We start from the raw sequence: 19,628 nt of genomic DNA on the forward strand, positions 1-19,628 counted from the left end.
AACAAAAGATGAAATAAGCAAGAAATACAAAACAAAAACGATAATACAAGAGAAACTGCACTACTAGGGCCGACCAATGAGAGCCGCATGTGAGCGATAGGATTGGGCGATTACTATAAGACTACCCATAGTGAGAGTAACGTTACACATATGTAGACAAAGTAGACAATGTAACAAATAATTAATGAGGAAAGTGAGGCATATAGTAACATAATATGTTACTCACACTATAAGTAATATTACACATATTAAGACAAGATAAGCCTACAACCTAATAAATAAAATATTGACACCACACATATGTTATTTCCCATTATAGAGGTAGTAACATAGACTAGTAATATACTCTTCACTATAGCTAGTCTCTTTTTTGAAAAGTTCACTATAGCTAGTCTAAGTGGTACATATATCACCACCTTTCTTTGCCGCAAAGGCTATGCTTTGCCCCACGGCTCAATAGCGGAGCGAGCCGGACATTTTCTTTTTTGTCATAGCGGATGTTTCTCTACCGATTTCTTCTTCTTCTGTTACCGGTTTTAGTGTTGTTTCTTTGGTTCTTTTTATTTATTTCCATTTCTAATTCTTTTTCCTATTTTATTTTCTCTCTATTTTCCAAGTTTTCTTTTTTCTACTATTCCCTTGTGTATTTCTTCGTCACTTTTTTATTTTACCTTTTCCTGTTTTTTCTTAAACGTTTACACAATAACAATTTTTAAATGCAATATGAACATGTTCTAATACACGATGAATGATTTCTGAAATACATGAGGAACATTCTTTAGGAAAAGTTTGAAACTTTACAATACACGTTTTGACTTTTCAAAGTTGAAGGGTAAAAGTGACCTCGTGAGCACAAAGTCCTTACTGGAAAGTACAAACAATACCACAATAGAAATTGATCTATGGGTCCAAGTGCTCCTTATCCGTCGACATGTTGGACTGCTGCTTATTGGTCCGAATCTCACCATAAAAGTAGGAGATGAAACCCCAGATAGAAATCGCGAGGGCGACACCTTTGGTGCCATTGAATGGCTCATGGAAGAAAAGGATGGCAAACACCTCGGTGACCGAGATGAGCAATGTCATGATGACACCCGCGAGCAGCGCCGAGCCATAGAAGATGGCACCAATCGTGCCGATGAAGTAGCACTGGAAAGCCGTGGCTGAACTAACTAGCATAAAGTAGTAGCCTGCCTCGCCGAGGTCGAACCTCCGTGCTTCATCTGGAATTTCCTGCACTCTTTCAAAGGAAATCCTTAATTTCTTTCGGTTATCGGTGTTCCTCTTAAAATCAAAATTTCAATTCCTTGAACAAGAAAATGTATTGAAAACACCAATTGCATATGGCACTTTGATGGTGAGTGAAGTTAAGCTCACAAACATAAAATTAGGTAGCTCAATGTTTTTTTTTATTATTCTAAATCATAGTTAATGTTTTTAACCAATGGATCAAGACACTACCCCCCCCCCCCCCCCCCCGCGCGCGCGCGCGTGATTACACCAAACTTACCCCACACCATTAAGCCTTGCCGCCACCCTTGCATCCATCGTTGCCGCTGCTCCACATTGTTTCCGCCTCCACCTTAATGCTCTGGTGCGGCCACATGTTGAGTTCATGCATGTTTTCAAATAAAAACTAATACATTGTCTAGAAAATGGATTAAAATTTGACATTTGCTCCATAAGCTTACTCCAAGTTCTTTTTGCAAAATATAACATTTTTTATGAGCTCACTTTTCTCCACCTCTCATGTAGGGGTGAAACTGGATCAAATTTGGACGAATAATGCCTATACCATATCTTATTCCATATTTATTTTCAGATCAGGGAACGGGACAGATGCAAATTCCAATACCGGGTTATGCGGATTCAAACACGGTATGGTAACGGGACGACCTTAGATCAGAAACGGTCAACTACCACATGCATATATGGAGAATATATAAATCAAATAAACAATGGGCAAGTATTTCTACTTATACACTTTTTAAACATACACACACATAAAGCACTAGGACGTACTAAAATAAGCCAAATAGATAACTGAAAAGCATACGTCTTGTCTCATAGGCGAATATAACATTCACCTATTGCTAGTTAATACTTAAAACTCCATCGATAAATCAGATATCTATATTTAATAGATCGTATTATCCAACTAGGAAAAATGGATTATCCTATGGCGTACTATTTTGTAATACTATATCCTATCCCGCATCATATCAGTCGGACTCGGACTCGGGCCAGATGTTCGGACATAAAAAATCTATTACCATATCCTATGAAAGCTAATTAATTTGGAAACAATTTTGATCAAGAATTATCCTAACCACTTTCACCTTGAGTCATGTGCAAGCCGATTTTGTATGCAAAACATCACTTTCTAGAAGTGGCGCGGCTACAACCCTGCGAGCCTAGGTGAGTGCCTCTTGTTCTAATGGTAAATGTTCATTGATGCATAGAGAAGTGGTAGTAGAATACAAGTACGAATTTCTTTGGGGAACTCTAATCGGGATGGCCGTGCCTAAATCTTGTTGATTTTCGATGATTGGGCTAGCTCCATCACTAATTTTAGGAAAAGAATTATATGAGACCAGGTCTTACAGGCTAGCATGTGAGACCCACTTTGATGGATAACACGTGGTATTTACAAATCACAAAGCATCTACTCCCCCCACTTGAAATCAAAGAGGAAGAGATTAGATGCTTTATGATTTGTGAATGTCACGTTTCATCCATCAGGATGGATCTCACCTGCTAGCCCGTGAGACCTGGTCTCATATAATTTTTCCCCTATTTTCAACCTTTCTACTGGCATGCAAAATGGATAGGGAAACACTTCCTATCTATAGTCTCATAGGAAGCAGTCGTTGGACTGCTCTTGCACCCTTGATTCATGTTTGATCTCAGGACCCAGATAACCTCCCTCCCCATGTTGCTAACCTCCTTTTCTCCATGCAACCAAATCCCGGTAATCCCTCATCTCTTTCCTCTATCCCTATTCCCTAATTAACCGCACCCCATTCCTTTCGATCGCGCCTGACGCCTCCTCGCGGCCGAGCTTGCCATCCACCACATCGCTTCTGTTTTCTCTGTCGGTGTCACCCATATTTCTCTACCAGTGTCGTCATGCTTGATCCCCTAGGCCGCCCTTTTTGATGCGCCCCAATCCGCTGTGCTAGTGCGACATTGCTGACCTAATTAACCATGATTCCCAACAGTAGAGGCCACTTTTTCAGGTCCCATCGTGCATTGGCCCTTCTTCGCAGCATCGATAATACACACAAAACTGTAAGAAATCATCCCTCTCATGCTCTCCTTTGCCCTGGCATCTATTTCATCCATTTTCTTGGCAAGTACTCAATTGAATCTGTAAAATACAAACAATTGTACCAGCAGATTGCATTTTATTAATACCATTTTCTGTTGATATCATGTGATTTCCCACCATGCCGTATGTATAAGCTCACAAAGTTACCAATTAATTCCAGTGAAATTGGTATATTGATCACCTAAACATGCACATACATGTTGGCGACTAATTTTGCAAATTTATATGCTTCCATTTATGGTGCCATGTTGATATAGCACTAATTTCTTGGTTCGAAACACCCATGTTTTTTATGTGTACTACATAGCTTCTTTGGTCTATATAGTTTGCAACCATAGAAAGTTGTTCTCATTGTTAGTAGTACCAGGGCGGAGAGAATGCAATTGCAACTATCCTCTTGAGCCTGCTTAGTTTAGAGTATAATTAACCTGACAAAATCACCAATTAATTCACATGAAATTTGTTTTGTAGAACGTATAATGGTGCACCCACATATTGGTGGAAAGATTTGGTCATCTATAATTTTAAAAATTTTATGCTTCCACAAGATATAAGTTGTGTTGAAATTGCATTAACTAGATGCTTCCAAAAAAGTGCATGCTTCTTACCCCTTTCAAAAAGTTAAGGTTGCAGCATACTTCCACTGCTTCTTATATTTGTCTCGATAGTGAATACATAATTTTGCTTCAACCACCACCGACTATGCTTCCTCGCAAGCCACCGAGATAGATGTTATTTCAAGAGCATTGGAATAGACCGTAGTATTAAATGAAGGTTGCAACATGCTTCCAGCGTTCCACTGCTTCTTATATTATTTTCGGGCGTACACAAATTTCTTTGACCACCATCGACCACACTCCATTATTTCTCACTTCCTTCTTGTGTTAGTCATGTTTGCTTCTACCACTAAAAGTATGTGCTTCCTTTATTTCTCATATACATGTTGCACACAGAACCATGTTATCATCTGTGTCAGCTTTTTGGTAGGACTGCTTCATCGTTTCTCACATATGTTTCCATGATTTTCTACTCATCCATGTTGCTTGTACACGTACAATGTTATGACTACGCCAATTTTTCAGTAATGTGCAATATGTGAGGGAGGAATGCTACCATACTTTGTGCTTGATGTATTTTTTACCAGCATTAACACATATGTTTTGTGTTCATATATCAGTGATATACATTTTTGTTTCTCACATATGTTACTAGGCCGTGAACTTTTGATTCAACCGATGTTAGAGTGTTCTTCAACTGCCATTAAAGTTCCTTCTCTGGTAAATTGTACCGACATTTTGCTTCCTTTAGAGATTTTATGTTTTGACCTACGTTTGTGTGTGCTTCATTGCTTGTCTCTTCTCATGGGTGCTTTCATTGTACAGACATTTTGATACACTCATTTCGAGCCGTGCTTGTTCATTTCCCACACAATCTGGATGATTTTATAGTGAAGTTGAGTCCAGTGAGGGTGGTGTTTTTCTAGCGGTAGTGACGATGGTACTAAAATGTTGCACTCGTTGCTGGCTACCTTATCGACGAAAGGCTGGACAAGAGTAATTTTTTTGTAATAGTAATTTTGTTGTTCTAAATAGAGTTGTAAATTATTGTTCATATAGTTTGAAATTTGTTTCGATGGTTCATGCTTCTCTTTGTGCTCCCACGTGATTTTTGTGTGCAAAGCACATATTTGTGTCACCGCAGAAGTTGTTTCCTCACGCCAATTTTTCTTCGAAGGCACTTAAACCATGATAACGTAGGATAGAAATATTATTTTTGTTGCTCACAAAAAATGTATCATCACGTGAGTTACTTGCTTCGATCACACAATAATAATGATGATTTCATCCACTAAACAGAATGTTTCTGTGAACTGAGCCTAGCTCAAGTGGTTAGATTCTTTGTGGTGGAATAAACCCATTAGGGTTCAAGTCCTAGACTTGGCATCGGTGCTCGCATTTTTCTGGATTTATTTCATGTTTTTCGGCGATCTTTGTTCAGTAGGAGGAGACGTTCTTGTCGACTACGAAGATGCCTATGATGACTTTGTTAACTTCAAGATGATATGTTGTCTCAATCTCTCGAATGTGCTCATAAAGATAGGGTGTGCGTGCATTCATAGAGGTGTGCATGTGTGCATATGAATGAGTCTCTGCGTGTATTAAAAAAAGGAATGTTTCCTTTGAACGGAAAACATATTACCATCACACGAGGAAGCAGTCAATTAACTCTACAGTCCAGCAAATCAGGCGCGAGGATTTTTACCGGTAGATCGGACAATGCACGTGTTCTTGATCAAACAGCCACTGACTGGTCTGATGGGAAGTAAAAAACCAGCCCTAGTGCTTCCCAAAAGGATATGATGAAAAAGACAGCATTTTTCATTGTTTTGACCTTCTCAGCAAATCTTAGCATAAAATGAATTCCATCAAAAACTATTTCACGATCTGACCTTTTTGGTAACGTCACAAACCGTGGCGTTTCTTCTCTATTTAGAAACGCCGAACTAGCTCGCGTTGCTCCTCTTTATAAATAATTGGCAAATCTGAGTAAACTAGTGAAACGCTACTAGTATTGGCGTTTGGCACTTGGGCAGCAACGCCATGGGGCTTGGCGTTTCCAGCAACGCCTTACGCTGTGGCGTTTCTGTCCTGCCACGCAGTGTCTCGATCAGGCCAGCAACGCAAGCTAGGTTCTTGTTTATGTATAGTGCAGCAACGCCCCAGTCTGTGGCGTTTCTGAAGTGGGTCAAATTTTAAAATTAGTTTTTGAAAGAGTTCATTTTGTACTAAGATTTACTTAGATGGTCAGATCAGTGAAAAAGGCCGAAAAAGACGCACAAACGGGGCATGCAGTGTGTGAGTGTACTAAGCAAGTTGGTAGGTAGCATGCATATTGAATGTTTCTAATTAATTAATCTGTGTGAAGTTCGCGAGTTTATGAGTGTTTTGTTTTCTTCTTTTGTTGAGCACGCCTTGAGTGGTGCTTGAGCAATTGAACCCGCAATCCTAAAGTTACGAGTCTTATAAGCTACCAAACTGCACTATATCTTAAACTAAAGGGAGGTAACTAGTGGATAAAAGAGGATTGGATACGCCTATATACCATATTTATATAAATAGAATAGTCTTTTATACAAAATGGTAAAGAGGGATCCTGTATGATTATCAATTTCAGAAATCCATACAAATACAAAAGTGTATTTTCTTCTTACCAACTAGATCTTCTTACACCCAGTAATGTATAGATATCTTCTATGGATTTCTTCCTAGGTATCACATGTGCGTAAGTGTGTTAGAGGTGTTTACATGTGGACCAACCGTACACAATGCCACTGGCAATGGTACGATAGGTGAGAATATGAACTGACCTAAGCAAGACTCTTTAGAGGCGATTGTCCAAAAAAAAGGACTCTTTAGAGGGGAAGTAAATGAAAACAAAGAGGGCTTTTTGGGGCCCCAGTAAATGAAAGAGTTGTTGCAGGTTATCAACTGGTCTGAGTTTTACCACGAACATTGCCTTGTAAATAAAAACTAACCACTATTTTTCGAAAAAATAAACACTATATTTTTAAAGGCAGCCTGCACAAATAAACACAAAGTTCTTTCTATTTCTCATCCATGTTCTCCTCGTTTTTTATTTTGCTTGCGATTTTGGGAAGCTTTTACAAAATTACACAATTAGTCTTTTAACATCAGTAAAAAAGCAACTCTACTGTTTTAACATTTCTACTGCACACAGGACTCTTGAGAAGTCCAACTACCGCATTAACTAATTTTACCGTGGATAATAGATCGATTGGGTCCAAGGGTGCAATATTTTTACCCGTGGTCCACCAGCCAAAATGGTAAACTAGCCGCCCACACAACGTAAAATTAGATGCACATTACTCAATGTGGTCCAACCCTACGGGTCCAGATAAAAGTAAATTGGGGGCCCTGTCATGCTTGCATGCAACATTCACATGTATCCAGAAGAGGTAATATCATCGGAAGTCATAGAACTTGCACTCAATATTCAATTTGGTACTAGAACTTTAAAAATACGGATTTTTGATCACCTAACTTGACATCCCATGCAAATATGGTCACAAAATACGCATGCGGACGTATCATGGTGTATGACCCCATCTGTCAATGAGTGATGTTGCTCTTCTGACTAACTTTTGCACAAAACATCCTCACATTTTTTTATTTGTGGAAAAAGCTGACTCTTGTGCTGTATATAGGTACAAAAATTAACACAAAAAATGGGTGAGCAGATACTTAACCTGCGGTCAATGTTTACGACACAAGCCACTCCAGCCAACCCACCCTTCACGTTCGCATCTCATGTATGGATAGCAAACTTAGATTTATTGAACGTGGAACTTAAATGACATTTTTTTCCCGCATCTATGAGGAATTGGTGTACATCTGCAGCCCATTTAAGCTATTTTACCGGTCCTTTTTTAACCTAAAATATGTAGAGGCACGTACTGCTACAGTTGATTCCGTTAAGCAGGACCAGAAGTCATATTCGGTAGGTTGACACATTAAGATAAAATATGATGCCATCAACATAGTACTTACAAGTGGAGCAGTAAAACAATGGGAGTGATACTAATTAGCTAATTGCACATCAAGACGGTTTGACAGAGCTGTAAAACAGAGTCTTTCGGAAGGGGGTTGCCATTGCCGGCTTATTTCTGCGGATACTGCGGCCCATTTTGCACTTGCAATTTTTTTAAAGATATTTGTAAAACATAATTAACAAATTTATGTTCCAAGAATATTATACATACAAGCGATCATTATTAGTAAATAAAAACATTTAAATATACACATGCATATTTATATAAAAAATATTTAGTTAAACTGACATTGAATTTTTTATTAAATAAATATGTTTAATGAATCCAAGAAAAATAACACACTCGAGGCTTATATTTAAATCATGCAAAATGATGAGTTCAAACATTTACTAATTTTTCGAAATTATTCACTTGTGTATAAACTTTACTCATGACTTATATTCGAAAAATTATATAATTTCAATATTATACATGATTGAATATTCATATCAATGTTTACATTTTAAGTTACGCAAAAGTTGAACTCTACAAATGCGAGTACAATTATTGAAATGTTTGCAAAGTTAAAATGATATTTGTAATTTTAATTTTGGAAATATTTATTTGAAAGGATAGAAAATTTATAATTCATAAATTAAATATATGAATATTTTTAAAATACATGAACAAATTTAAAAGTAGGTTATATAGTTTGTATGTACAATATTTATAACACATATTTAGACGTTATTTTTATTATTGTAATTATTGTTTACGTAGTATTTACATATTTCTAGTACATTAAGACTAGTTATTCACCGTAGATGTGTAATATGTGTAGGTTGTAGCGGCTAGAATGTCCTGTATGCCACTCTTTGGTTGTTTGTTCGAGAGCTGGGGGCCACACTTTTTCCTGTTAATTTTCAATGTGCAATGACAGGTAGGACCCACTGCTCATAGGTACGAAAAATTAAATGTCATTAGGCTCCATGTTCAATACATCTTAGTTTGTTATCCATACTTGAAATATGAACGTCAAGGATTGGTTGGTTGGCTAGAGTGGCTCGTGTCCTCAATTTTTTTTGAGGATCTTGTGTCCTTAATTTGTGTCGTGTGTTCGAGTCCCGCCTCGCTGATATTTTAGTTAATTATCGTACCTATATGCTGTACAGAGGTCGGTCCTTTCCGTTAATTTTCGTATCAATATGCTGTTGTACAGTGGTTGGTCTTTCCCGCAAATAAGAAATAGTAAGGTTGTTTTGTGCAAAAATCAATTGGCCAAAGGCCATCACTCACCGACAAGTAGGCCCATACACCCTGATATGTCCGCATGCGTATTCTGTGACCGTATTTGCACGCGATGTCAAGTTAGATGACCACAAATCCGTATTTTTAAAGTTCTAGCACCAAACTGAACATTAAGCGCAAGTTCTATGACTTCCGGTGATATTACCTCTATCCAGAAACCAGGCCATTTTAGCATTGCTAGGGCATCTACTGGACTAGGCAAATTTGGCCCTTCAAATGTCCGCGGCAAGTCCGGTCAGTGTCCGGGCATGCCCATTTTAAGTCTCTATTTGTCCATGCAAACACTCATTCTCCCCATTTTTTTGCTTATATGTTCGGTCACATGCGTATGATTAATGAGGATGAAGAGGGTAGAAAAGAATGAATGAAGAAAGAGAAAATATGATTTAGGATGGGCCAAATCATGCATGGCACACTTCCCGACACACCCGAGCCTATATCCTCCCCATATATTGGCTGAGTATGAGTGTTTGCGGACTGCCCAGACATAAGACAAAGTGTGCGGGGAAGGGGAGAAAGTTTGGTTAGGTCATATTTTTCCTTCTTCTCTCCTGTCCAAATAATGACAGGGCTGCCCGCCTCAACGTCGGGAGAATTTGGAGGGACCGGCCATAGATGCTATCAATTGCTCGGATCCCCTTGAATATCTGGTCGGTCAGATAGTCCGGACCACATGTGTGTCCAGGACGTCCACACTCACGATGATAGGGGATTTGCCTGGTGGAGAGAACAGAAGAAAATGCATTCCATCGCTGCAAGTTGTCGCCGGCCAGCTAATAGACATAAATGGAAATGAACTCCTCCTGGTCAACATGTGGGTCGGATGCAATTATTGGTGTGTGGTATTGTAACCACTCTGCATTTCTGAAATCAGATATACATGATTGCTCGTGTATACCCTCTGTTTTTTTTAGTCCACATATAAACTTTGTCTCAATTCAAATTTCTTAAAGTTTGACCAATATTATATGAAAAAATACCAACATCCATGATATCAAATCAATATCATTAGATGCATCATGACATTAATGTTCATATTGTATATCTATCGGATTGTAGATGTTGATATTTTTTAATATAAAATATAAATTTAGTCAAATTTTATGAAGTTTGATCTAAGACAAATCTTATATTCGAAGTAAAAAGAAACGGAGGAAATACATACTGCACACATCTCAAAGGAGCGCGAGGTACATACGTATACCATCCCCGCTTGGCACCATGACCTATTGGGCATTTTTGGCTAGTTAGTAGCCTATTTTCGAACATGTTACCATGTGGTAAACTTGGTACCCATACAATGGCAACATCATAAATTATTGGGTGGAACTTATGTTTCAGCAAACTTTTTTGCACTCTTTTATTACCACATAACTAATTAACATTCTAGGCACCAGCCCTTTTGTAACAAGTTACCACGTGGTAACTTTGATACCGATAAACTAGTCATAAATCATTATTTTTTTGAGACGGGGTCATATGTTATTAATCTTTTTTTACATATGCTATTAATCGGACTGATATTCGAATTCTCATCTGAACGAATCGAACACGTCTTAGTGTCCCCATCCGTTAATGCATGTCGTTTTAGAAGTGAGCACAATAGTCTCGACATTCATAAATAGATGTCGTTTTAGAAATAAGCACAATCTTCAACATGCATTACAATATATAAACGATATCTTCTTAACAAATCTAATATTATCTTCATCTATCCAGAAAATCCAATCATAATATTTCCTATGGTTGCCTATTTCTCAAAGCAAAGTGGGACAATCATTTCTAAGTCAACACTAAGAACATAACCACCCAATCATACCATCGAGATTCGCATAAGTATAAAAGCACGATGAGTTATATTGATCGGACGTTTATGCTGATAAATAAATATTTGTGAGTCCATTGTGATGTAGCCATTGTGAGTCAAATTGATGAAGTTTGATAACGCATGCACAGTATAGGAGTAGGCTTTGTACTAACAATCGTCAAACACAGCTGCCGAGTCTTATATTTACAAGTATACGTGTTCCTTTTTGAAATGTGTTTGGGCATATCCAACGCACAGACTTTGAAACCGCATGCAACCGTCCGGACCGTGTGTGTTTTGCCATTCAATGCGGTCGGGGGGAGGGGGGGGGGGGCAGACCACTGCCACACCCACTTCTGACTGCCTTGACTGTTCTCCCACGCCCGTGCCCTTAACCATCCGAAGTGATCAACGCAGGCCAACCAGGAGTACGGCCTTCGCCCCCTTGACGAGCACCGGCGCGCAGAGGAGCAACTCAGCATCGGCCCGGCCATCGCGCCAGACGTGGATGTGGCCAAGCAGGAGGCGTTGCTCGAATCCTATTGCTCCGCTCGCGACATCCGCCGCAACTACTGGCGGAGCTAGAGCGACGCCTTCAAGGAGATCGACGAGGCGACATATGAAGTCTACAGCAAGAGCGAGAACGAGGACGACGTCGCAAGCTCCGTCATGCCCGTACCCTGCCGCCACGACCACGAAGCCGGCACGTTCGCGGGTGCCGCCCATAACGAGAAAGAGTAGAGCATGGGAGGTCACCGGTGCTCGGCTCCCAGGAAGGCCACCGCTCATTGACTCCCGCTCAAGTCAAGCTTACCGGGCTCAAATCGTTGGCCGATTAGCTGCTTGCAGGCTGCACAAGCGCAACTTCAGTTCTCGGGGCTCATGTCCTCCCGGACATGGGGAACGGGCGTCAACAGTCATTTAGACTAGGTTTAGAGCACTTTTAAGTCCAAGTATGTCGAAATGTAATGAGTTTGTTCCGGTTTAGATGAAAACATCCAGTTTTATGGAAAACTTATCCAATTATGAATGACTATCATCCGATTTGTTTAAATATGCATCAAATTTGTTTAACTTCGTTAAATTTCTTCCGAAATATGACCAGAGATATTCAGATAGTTTTGGGCCGCCGGCTCTCGCATCAGTGTCTGTGGATTGGTCCTTCCAATCCACATACGGATGCGGTGTCTGATTTAGGGGTTGCGGTTGGAGATGGCATTAGGACTCCATCAACGATGCATGCATGGGTGGAGCGTACTCCCTGCGCATAGCACTGTTTGATCGCGAGGTGCTCGTGCCGCGCGGTCCATGCGGGCCTATCGTTTTCATAAGATCTTACTATGTCAGCGATGCAAGCGCGTAATAATACTACTACCAGCCCTGACAACAGTGTGGTTGCGATCTTAATTAACGGTAGCAACACCGGACCAGCAATAGTGCAGTTGTACGAAAGAGACTTGCATTTGACAAACTTACGTGGAATTCGCGGTTCACGAGCATGCCGACGGCGCTGAAGGCCGTGGCCGTGATCCCGATGACCATCTGGATCTCCAAGACGAGCGTGTACGTGACCGGCGCGCCGGCGCGAGCCGCGTGCTGCGCCTGGCTGAGCTCCATGAGGGGCAGCACGAGGCCGTACATCGCCGCGGACCCGAGCGTCATGGCGAACCCGGCGTAGTACTGCGCCCGGGACACCCCCGCGGGGCGGTCCCCTCCGCCGTTCAGCCCCAGCATGGCTGCGCCCACGACGAGCAGCACCACCGCGTTCACGGAGAAGGCGGTGAACCGATGGCGCATCACCACCAGCGCGAACACGGCCGTGAAGGCCAGCTGCGTGGAGACGAGGATGGAGGAGGTGGACACCGGGAGATAGGCCAGCCCGTACGCGTAGAGGAAGTCGATGACCCCGATCACGAGGCCGATGGCGACGGTGGCTGCCAGGAGGCGGCCCGACATGAGGGAGAGCGGAGCGGCCTCCGTGGCGCTCTCCTCGCGCTGGCGGCGGCGGCGGGAGAAGAAGGAGACGCAGAGCGGCGGGAGAAGGAGCGGCCACGCGGCGGTCTGGAGGAGGCAGGTGAGCCACTTGCGCGAGCCGCCGTGGAGGAAGTAGGCGCGAAACAGGAGCGGGCCAGACACCGTGCCGACGGCCATGAGGAGGAAGTTGACGACGACGACGGGGTTGCGGTAGAGTGGTTTAGCGCTGGCGCCGGCCCGCTGCTCCGAACCGCCGCCATTGTATGCTTGCTGCTGCGGGCTCAGCGGTGTCGCTTCTATCTCCATGAGATGAGACGGCCGGCCGAGTGATTGCTTTGCTGTGGCCAAAAGCACGCACACGAACAAACCTTTTCCTCACTCGGCTCAACTGCCCATATACGTGCCTTATGCATAGGGTCTTATAGGGATCTGGTGATTACGGGTACGATGCCCGAGAATTCGTTCCTGAGCGCGAGCTCAGGTGGTCCAGATATGTGAGTGTTTCAATCCTCTCGAGAGTAGTCTTCTGTATTGCAGTGTAATCTAATTGGTCCCGCGCTCTAATCATAGAAGGTAATGCTAAACTCATCCCGGTGCCGAGCTGGAGGTGATGGACCCGAATTTTCCTGGGCCGACCTGGACTAAGAGCGTCTCCACTCGTCCTCCAACGGGCTCCCCAGAACCCTTTTTTACCGAAAAGAATTCTACGAGATTAGGTCTCACGCGAGACCCATCCTGATATATGACAAGTGGCATTCACAAATCTCAAAGCATCCTAACCCCTCACTTAAAATCAGGGGGGAGAGAGATTAGATACTTTGTGATTTGTGAATGCCACATGTCATCCATCAGGACGGGTCACCTGCTAATCGTGAGACCTGGTCTTATATATTTTTTTTCCTTTTTTACCGTCGACGTCTAAAAATCAGTTCAGTCGCGTCCCCAGTAGTCTAAATTTCGCCGGTTAAAGTCAAAATTGACGCCGGCGGACTCAGGCCGAACCCGGCAAGCTGGGAGCGCCCGGGGGCGCCGGGGGAAGCATTTTTTGCGCGAAAGCCCCGCGGGTCCGCCGAGTCAGCGACCAGTCACATCTCGTCTTCCTAATCGCCTCGTTTCCTGCGGGGAATCAATGCCAAGGCCGCTGCCGGTCAGCCTTTCATTGATTCCCCACGGGCGGCGCAGTGAAGGCCCGACGACGCGTCGTCCCCCTCCCGCCATGCGTACACACACGTTTGCCGCCCCCCGGCGGCTATAAAAAGCCACCACCCTCCTCGCCGGTGGTCACACTCACCTTCACCCGCAGTTCCTCTCTCCTCGCCGCCCCCATCCCGTCTCCCCCCCCCCGAGACCAGCCACCGAGTCATCCTCCCGATTGGCGAGCGGTTCCCCGGCGACGGTGCAGCGGCCAACGGCTTCGGCCGCCGCACCCTGCGTGAGTGGGAGGCGCACCTCCTCCACCAGGCCAACTACCCGGCGCCGCCTGACATGCGCGCGCCGGGGCGGTGGAGGCTCAGCGCCGGAGGCGTCCCAGTCCCCCTGCAGCCCGACGCCAAGCATCCTGCCTACTTCCACGATGAGATCGAGCGCGTCCGGGCCTCCCTGCCGGAGGAGGTGCGTGGCAGCCCGAAGTACGCCGTCGACAACCACGTCAGCTATGCGGCGTACTTCCAACGCTGCCACAAGGAGCAGCTCGCCTCCACCAACAACGCGCCAGTGAGGGGGCGCCACAACGCCGCCGGCCGCTGCCTGTGGTGGGGCATCCCCGGGGGGACGCTACACTTCGTCCTCGAGCACCTCGAGGGTGGCAACCAACCACCGCTCCAGTACCCGGCGGCCCCGGCGCCTGTGAGGGAGTCCTGGATTATGGGGTCCTCGGATGTCCGGGCTGCGTAGCATGGGCCGGACTGATGGGCCATGAAGATACAAGATGGAAGGCCTTCCCCCGTGTTCGGATGGGACTCTCCTTTGCGTGGATGGCAGGCTTGGCGTCCGTATGTGTAATTTCATTTCTCTGTAAACCGACTCTGTACAACCCTAGGCCCCCGGTGTCTACATAAACCGGAGGGTTTAGTCCGTAGAGGCTATCCGAATTTACATAGGCTAGACAGCTAGGGTTTAGCCATTACGATCTTGAGGTAGATCGACTCTTGTAATCCCTATACTCATCGAAGTCAATCAAGCAGGAAGTAGGGTATTACCTGAAGGAAATATGCCCTAGAGGCAATAGTAAAGTTGTTATTTATATTTCCTTACATCATGATAAATGTTTATTATTCATGCTGGAATTGTATTAACCGAAAACTTAGTACATGTGTGAATACATAGACAAACAGAGTGTGCTTAGCATGCCTCTACTTGACTAGCTCGTTAATCAAAGATGATTAAGTTTCCTAGCCATAGACATGTGTTGTCATTTGATGAACGGGATCACATCATTAGAGAATGATGTGATGGACAAGACCCATCCGTTAGCTTAGCACTATGATCGTTTAGTTTGTTGATATTGCTTTCTTCATGACTTATACATGTTCCTATGACTATGAGATTATGCAATTCATGAATACCGGAGGAACACTTAGTGTGCTATCAAACGTCACAATGTAACTGGGTGACTATAAAGATGCTCTACAGGTGTTTCCGATGGTGTTTGTTGAGTTGGCATAGATCGAGATTAGGATTTGTCACTCCGTATATCGGAGAGGTATCTCTGGGCCCTCTCGGTAATGCACATCACTATAAGCCTTGCAAGCAATGTGACTAATGGGTTAGTTACAGGATGTTGCATTACGAAATGAGTAAAGAGACTTGCCGGTAACGAGATTGAACTAGGTATTGAGATACCGACGATCGAATCTCGGGCAAGTAACATACCGATGACAAAGGGAACAACGTATGTTGTTATGCGGTTCGACCGATAAAGATCTTCGTAGAATATGTAGGAGCCAATATGGGCATCCAGGTTGCACTATTGGTTATTGACCAGAGAAGTGTCTCGGTCATGTCTACATAGTTCTCGAACCCGTAGGGTCCGCACGCTTAATGTTCGTTGACGATATAGTACAATATGAGTTATGTATGTTGGTGACCGAATGTTGTTCGGAGTCCCGGATGAGATCACGGACATGATGAGGAACCCCTAAATGGTCCGGAGATAAAGATTGATATATGGGATAATAGTGTTTGATCTCCGGAAGGGTTCCAGAATTCACCAGAAGGGGTTCCGGATGTTTCCCGAAATGTTTGGGTACGAGAACACTTTATTTGGGCCAAAGGGGAAAGCTGATGTCTACTACACAACCTTCTTCTTGTAGACGTTGTTGGGCCTCCAAGTGCACAGGTTTGTAGGACAGTAGCAAATTTCCCTCAAGTGGATGACCTAAGGTTTATCAATCCGTGGGAGGCGTAGGATGAAGATGGTCTCTCTCAAACAACCCTGCAACCAAATAGCGAAGAGTCTCTTGTGTCCCCAACACACCCAATACAATGGTAAATTGTATAGGTGCACTAGTTCGGCGAAGAGATGGTGATACAAGTGCAATATGGATGGTAGATATAGGTTTTTGTAATCTGAAAATATAAAAACAGCAAGGTAGCAAGTGGTAAAAGTGAGCGTAAATGGTATTGCAGTGCTAGGAAACAAGGCCTAGGGTTCATACTTTCACTAGTGCAAGTTGTCTCAACAATAATAACATAATTGGATCATATAACTATCCCTCAACATGCAATAAAGAGTCACTCCAAAGTCAGTAAACAAACGAAGAGATTATTGTAGGGTAGGAAACCACGTCAAAGTTATTCTTTCTGATCGATCTATTCAAGAGTTCGTACTAGAGTAACACCTTAAGACACAAATCAACCTGTCAGATTTCGGGTTCCGGCAGACCCTTGAGGTTCGAACACTGGGGTGCGCACGGAGCTTTCGCCTTCTACCTACCTGCACCCCTCCGCCTCGCTAAGATCTAAGCTATGGAAAGAACAACACAAGAGACACAGGGTTTATACTGGTTCGGGCCACCGTTGTGGTGTAATACCCTACTCTAGTGTGTGGTGTGGTGGATTGCCTCTCGGGCTGATGATGATGAGCAATACAAGGAAGAACAGCCTCGCGAGGGTCTGTTCTTGGCTGGGGCGATGAACTGCTGGGAGGAGTTCAGTCACCCTTCTCTCTCTGATTTCGATCCGATCCCCCCTACCCTGGGGGTGGCTGGTCCTATTTATATGCAAAGGCCCTGGGCCTCTTCCCAAATATCGAGCGGGAAGGGCGCCAACAATTGGCCATTTTGAAGGGGAACATCTGGTACACTTATCTTGACTAAAGTTGGTCCTCGCCTGCACAAAGCTCTAGTGGTGACGCCGTCTTGGGCTCCACGATGACCTCCGTCTTGCAGTCCTCCTGGTCTTGGTCTTGTTGCACCGAAATGGCAACCTTTGCCTGATGCCTCGGTACTCCGCGGCTGCGCTTGCCCCCTTTGCACCAAAGGGGAAAGGAGGACACTGCGCGGGCTGGCGCCCGCCTGGCGCCCTTGGTCGTCATGGCTTGCGTCACGGGCACCTCGTGAGGTACCCCGCCTTGATCTCTCCGCCTCCTTGCGAGCCAGCCTGGGGAGGCCGTGCCTGAGGAAGCTCCGCGTCGTCCGCCCCGCGAGGCTTGGCCCCTCGCGAGGGTCTTGAGTCTGTGTTGATGAAGATGGGCCGTGCTGGGCCCCCCTTTAAGCCACGCCACAGGCCGCAGGCAGGCAAGTCTGGGGACCCCCGTTCCCAGAACACCGACAGTAGCCCCCGGGCCCAAGGCGCGCCCGGACTTGGCCATGCAGGGAGGCGAAAGGGTAAGCGCGAAGCGCCATGGGCCCTAACAGCCTGCAGCCTTGGGTGCCGCGTGGCGGTTGATTGGACGTGGGCGTCTCCACTTCCCCATGGCGCCTCGGCAACTGCACGGATTGGACAAGTCCCTGCATGCAAAGCGGGTCATGATTACCTGCAATAGTGGGGGCCGACGGTTGGCCCTCACCGGCTATAAGTACGGATCGGCGCGCGCCCTTCCAGTTCATCCCCCTTTGCTTCTCCTTCTTCTTCATGGCCCCGTCGAGGAGATTCTCGGCCGCAGAGAAGGGGAAGGCTCGCCGGGTAGAGCCTGCCTCTCCCCCGCCCAAGCGCGGCCAAGGGCGCCCTCGCAAACATCCTGTGGCCACCACGGCAGCTCCCCGCGGCCGCGGAGATGATTTCCAGCATGGTGACGGGCGGACTGCCGCGGCCGGGGGGCGCGCTTCGGTCGAGCGTCCCCCTAGGCCGCGCTTTCGCGTTGCAGAGGTGCTGCCGGAGTTCGTTGTGTGGTCGGTGGAGCCGACTAGCACCTGGCTTCCACTTCCTCGCTTCCTCCTCGGCGAGCTCCCGGCCGGCGCCCCGGGCGGCCTCTGGCTCCAGGCTGACGGCTGCTGCAGCCGGGCCTCATGGGCTTCACTGGAGGTCTCCGCAGCCGGGAGCCTGGCCTTGGCCCGCGGTTGGCAGACGTTTGTCCGCGCGCGTGGCCTGAGCCATCGGTGCACCCTGCACTTCAAGTTTGATGGCGATGCCACCCTCTACGTGAGGGTGTTTGGGGAAGATGGTCGCCGCGCAGGGTGCTGCCTTGAGGACGACGACCGCGGCCGGGAACCCAGCTCCGGTAATGATGGAGAGGACAGCGCTCGCGTGACTGGCGGCGCTCAGGGTTCCCCAAGCTTCTCCGGTTCTTCTTCATGCGGCGACTCTTCTAGCGGTGGCTGCGGTCAGCCTCCACGCCGTCGTATCTGCTTGGGAGGTGGTAGCGTGTTTTCCCGCCGTCGCGCCTCGGTGAAGCACGAGAGGGAGTCGGCCTGAGCCCCGGGGGCAGCTCGAGTCTTCCCTGCAGGCCGATGTGAGGCGAGCTGCACCTGATTTGTTCTTTCTTTTCCTTTTTCCTGCGTAAAAAGACAGTAGTGTGGAGCCCCACGGGGGCGTGTTTGGGTTATTGCTGTTAATCATCGTTTTGCTTCCGTTATCGTGCCTTCCGGCTACGTGCCCGCGCGTGGATAGTTCCGGGCCCCAGCCGTGGGGGGCGACCGACCCAGGCCCTGTGTTCGTGTCGCGGTGCCCGTGGGGCACGGACTGGAGGGGTGCTCCTGTAATGGACCCAGGTCGCGAAACCTTTGAACGACTAGGACAGGAACACTCGCGAGGGCGCTCGGTTGCCCCCCTCGCGAGGCCTTGCATAAGAGAAATCGAGGCAGGAGAATGAAAAGTCGAAGAACCACAAGCTAAAGACGACAACAGCTTCAGTAAAACTTCGAATGAGAATGAACAAGCCAACTGCGGAAAGCAAATGAAAAAGCCGCGTCCGGCACCTAATCTAGTCTTCGACGTCTTCTCACTAGCGCGGAGGTAAGTGCTGCCACTAGGCGTGGGAGGGAGCCCCAGGGCCAGAGGCCGGCGCTCCTGAGACTTCGGGGCGTGTACAGCCCCAACTCATTATTACGTGAGAGTGTCACGGGCGGCGAGCTTCACAGGCGTTGGCCTTCTTCACAGGCTCCGGGCCTTTTCCAAAACGCGACGGCTTCACAGGCATTCGCCTTCTTCACAGGCTTTGGGCCTTTTCCAAAACGTGACAGCTTCATAGGCATTCACCTTCTTCACAGGCTCTGGGCCTT

At 45.9% G+C, this 19,628-nt stretch overlaps 1 protein-coding gene across 1 annotated transcript; it reads right to left on the minus strand.

Annotated features, from left to right (window-relative positions):
* Window positions 1-749: 749 nt before the first annotated feature.
* On the minus strand, window positions 750-13,519 carry LOC125509626 (purine permease 3). The gene is made up of 2 exons (XM_048674638.2): window positions 12,472-13,519; window positions 750-1,233 (listed from the first exon to the last, which is right to left on the minus strand). Exons 1-2 carry the CDS (start codon window positions 13,273-13,275, stop codon window positions 901-903), a joined length of 1,137 nt encoding a protein of 378 aa, XP_048530595.2. The 5' UTR covers window positions 13,276-13,519; the 3' UTR covers window positions 750-900.
* Window positions 13,520-19,628: the final 6,109 nt, after the last annotated feature.

This window comes from Triticum urartu, chromosome 5A (genome assembly GCF_056163025.1).
Source record: "Triticum urartu cultivar PI428250 chromosome 5A, HENAU_Tu73, whole genome shotgun sequence".
NCBI lineage: Eukaryota > Viridiplantae > Streptophyta > Magnoliopsida > Poales > Poaceae > Triticum > Triticum urartu.

Bases quoted from the DNA above. Each gene is read 5' to 3' on its own strand.
- LOC125509626 (XM_048674638.2), bottom strand. From the start codon at position 13,275: ATGGAGATAGAAGCGACACCGCTGAGCCCGCAGCAGCAAGCATACAAT. The intron at 1,234-12,471 runs GTAAGTTTGTCA...GAAAGAGTGCAG, and splicing joins TCGTGAACCGCGAATTCCAC to GAAATTCCAGATGAAGCACG.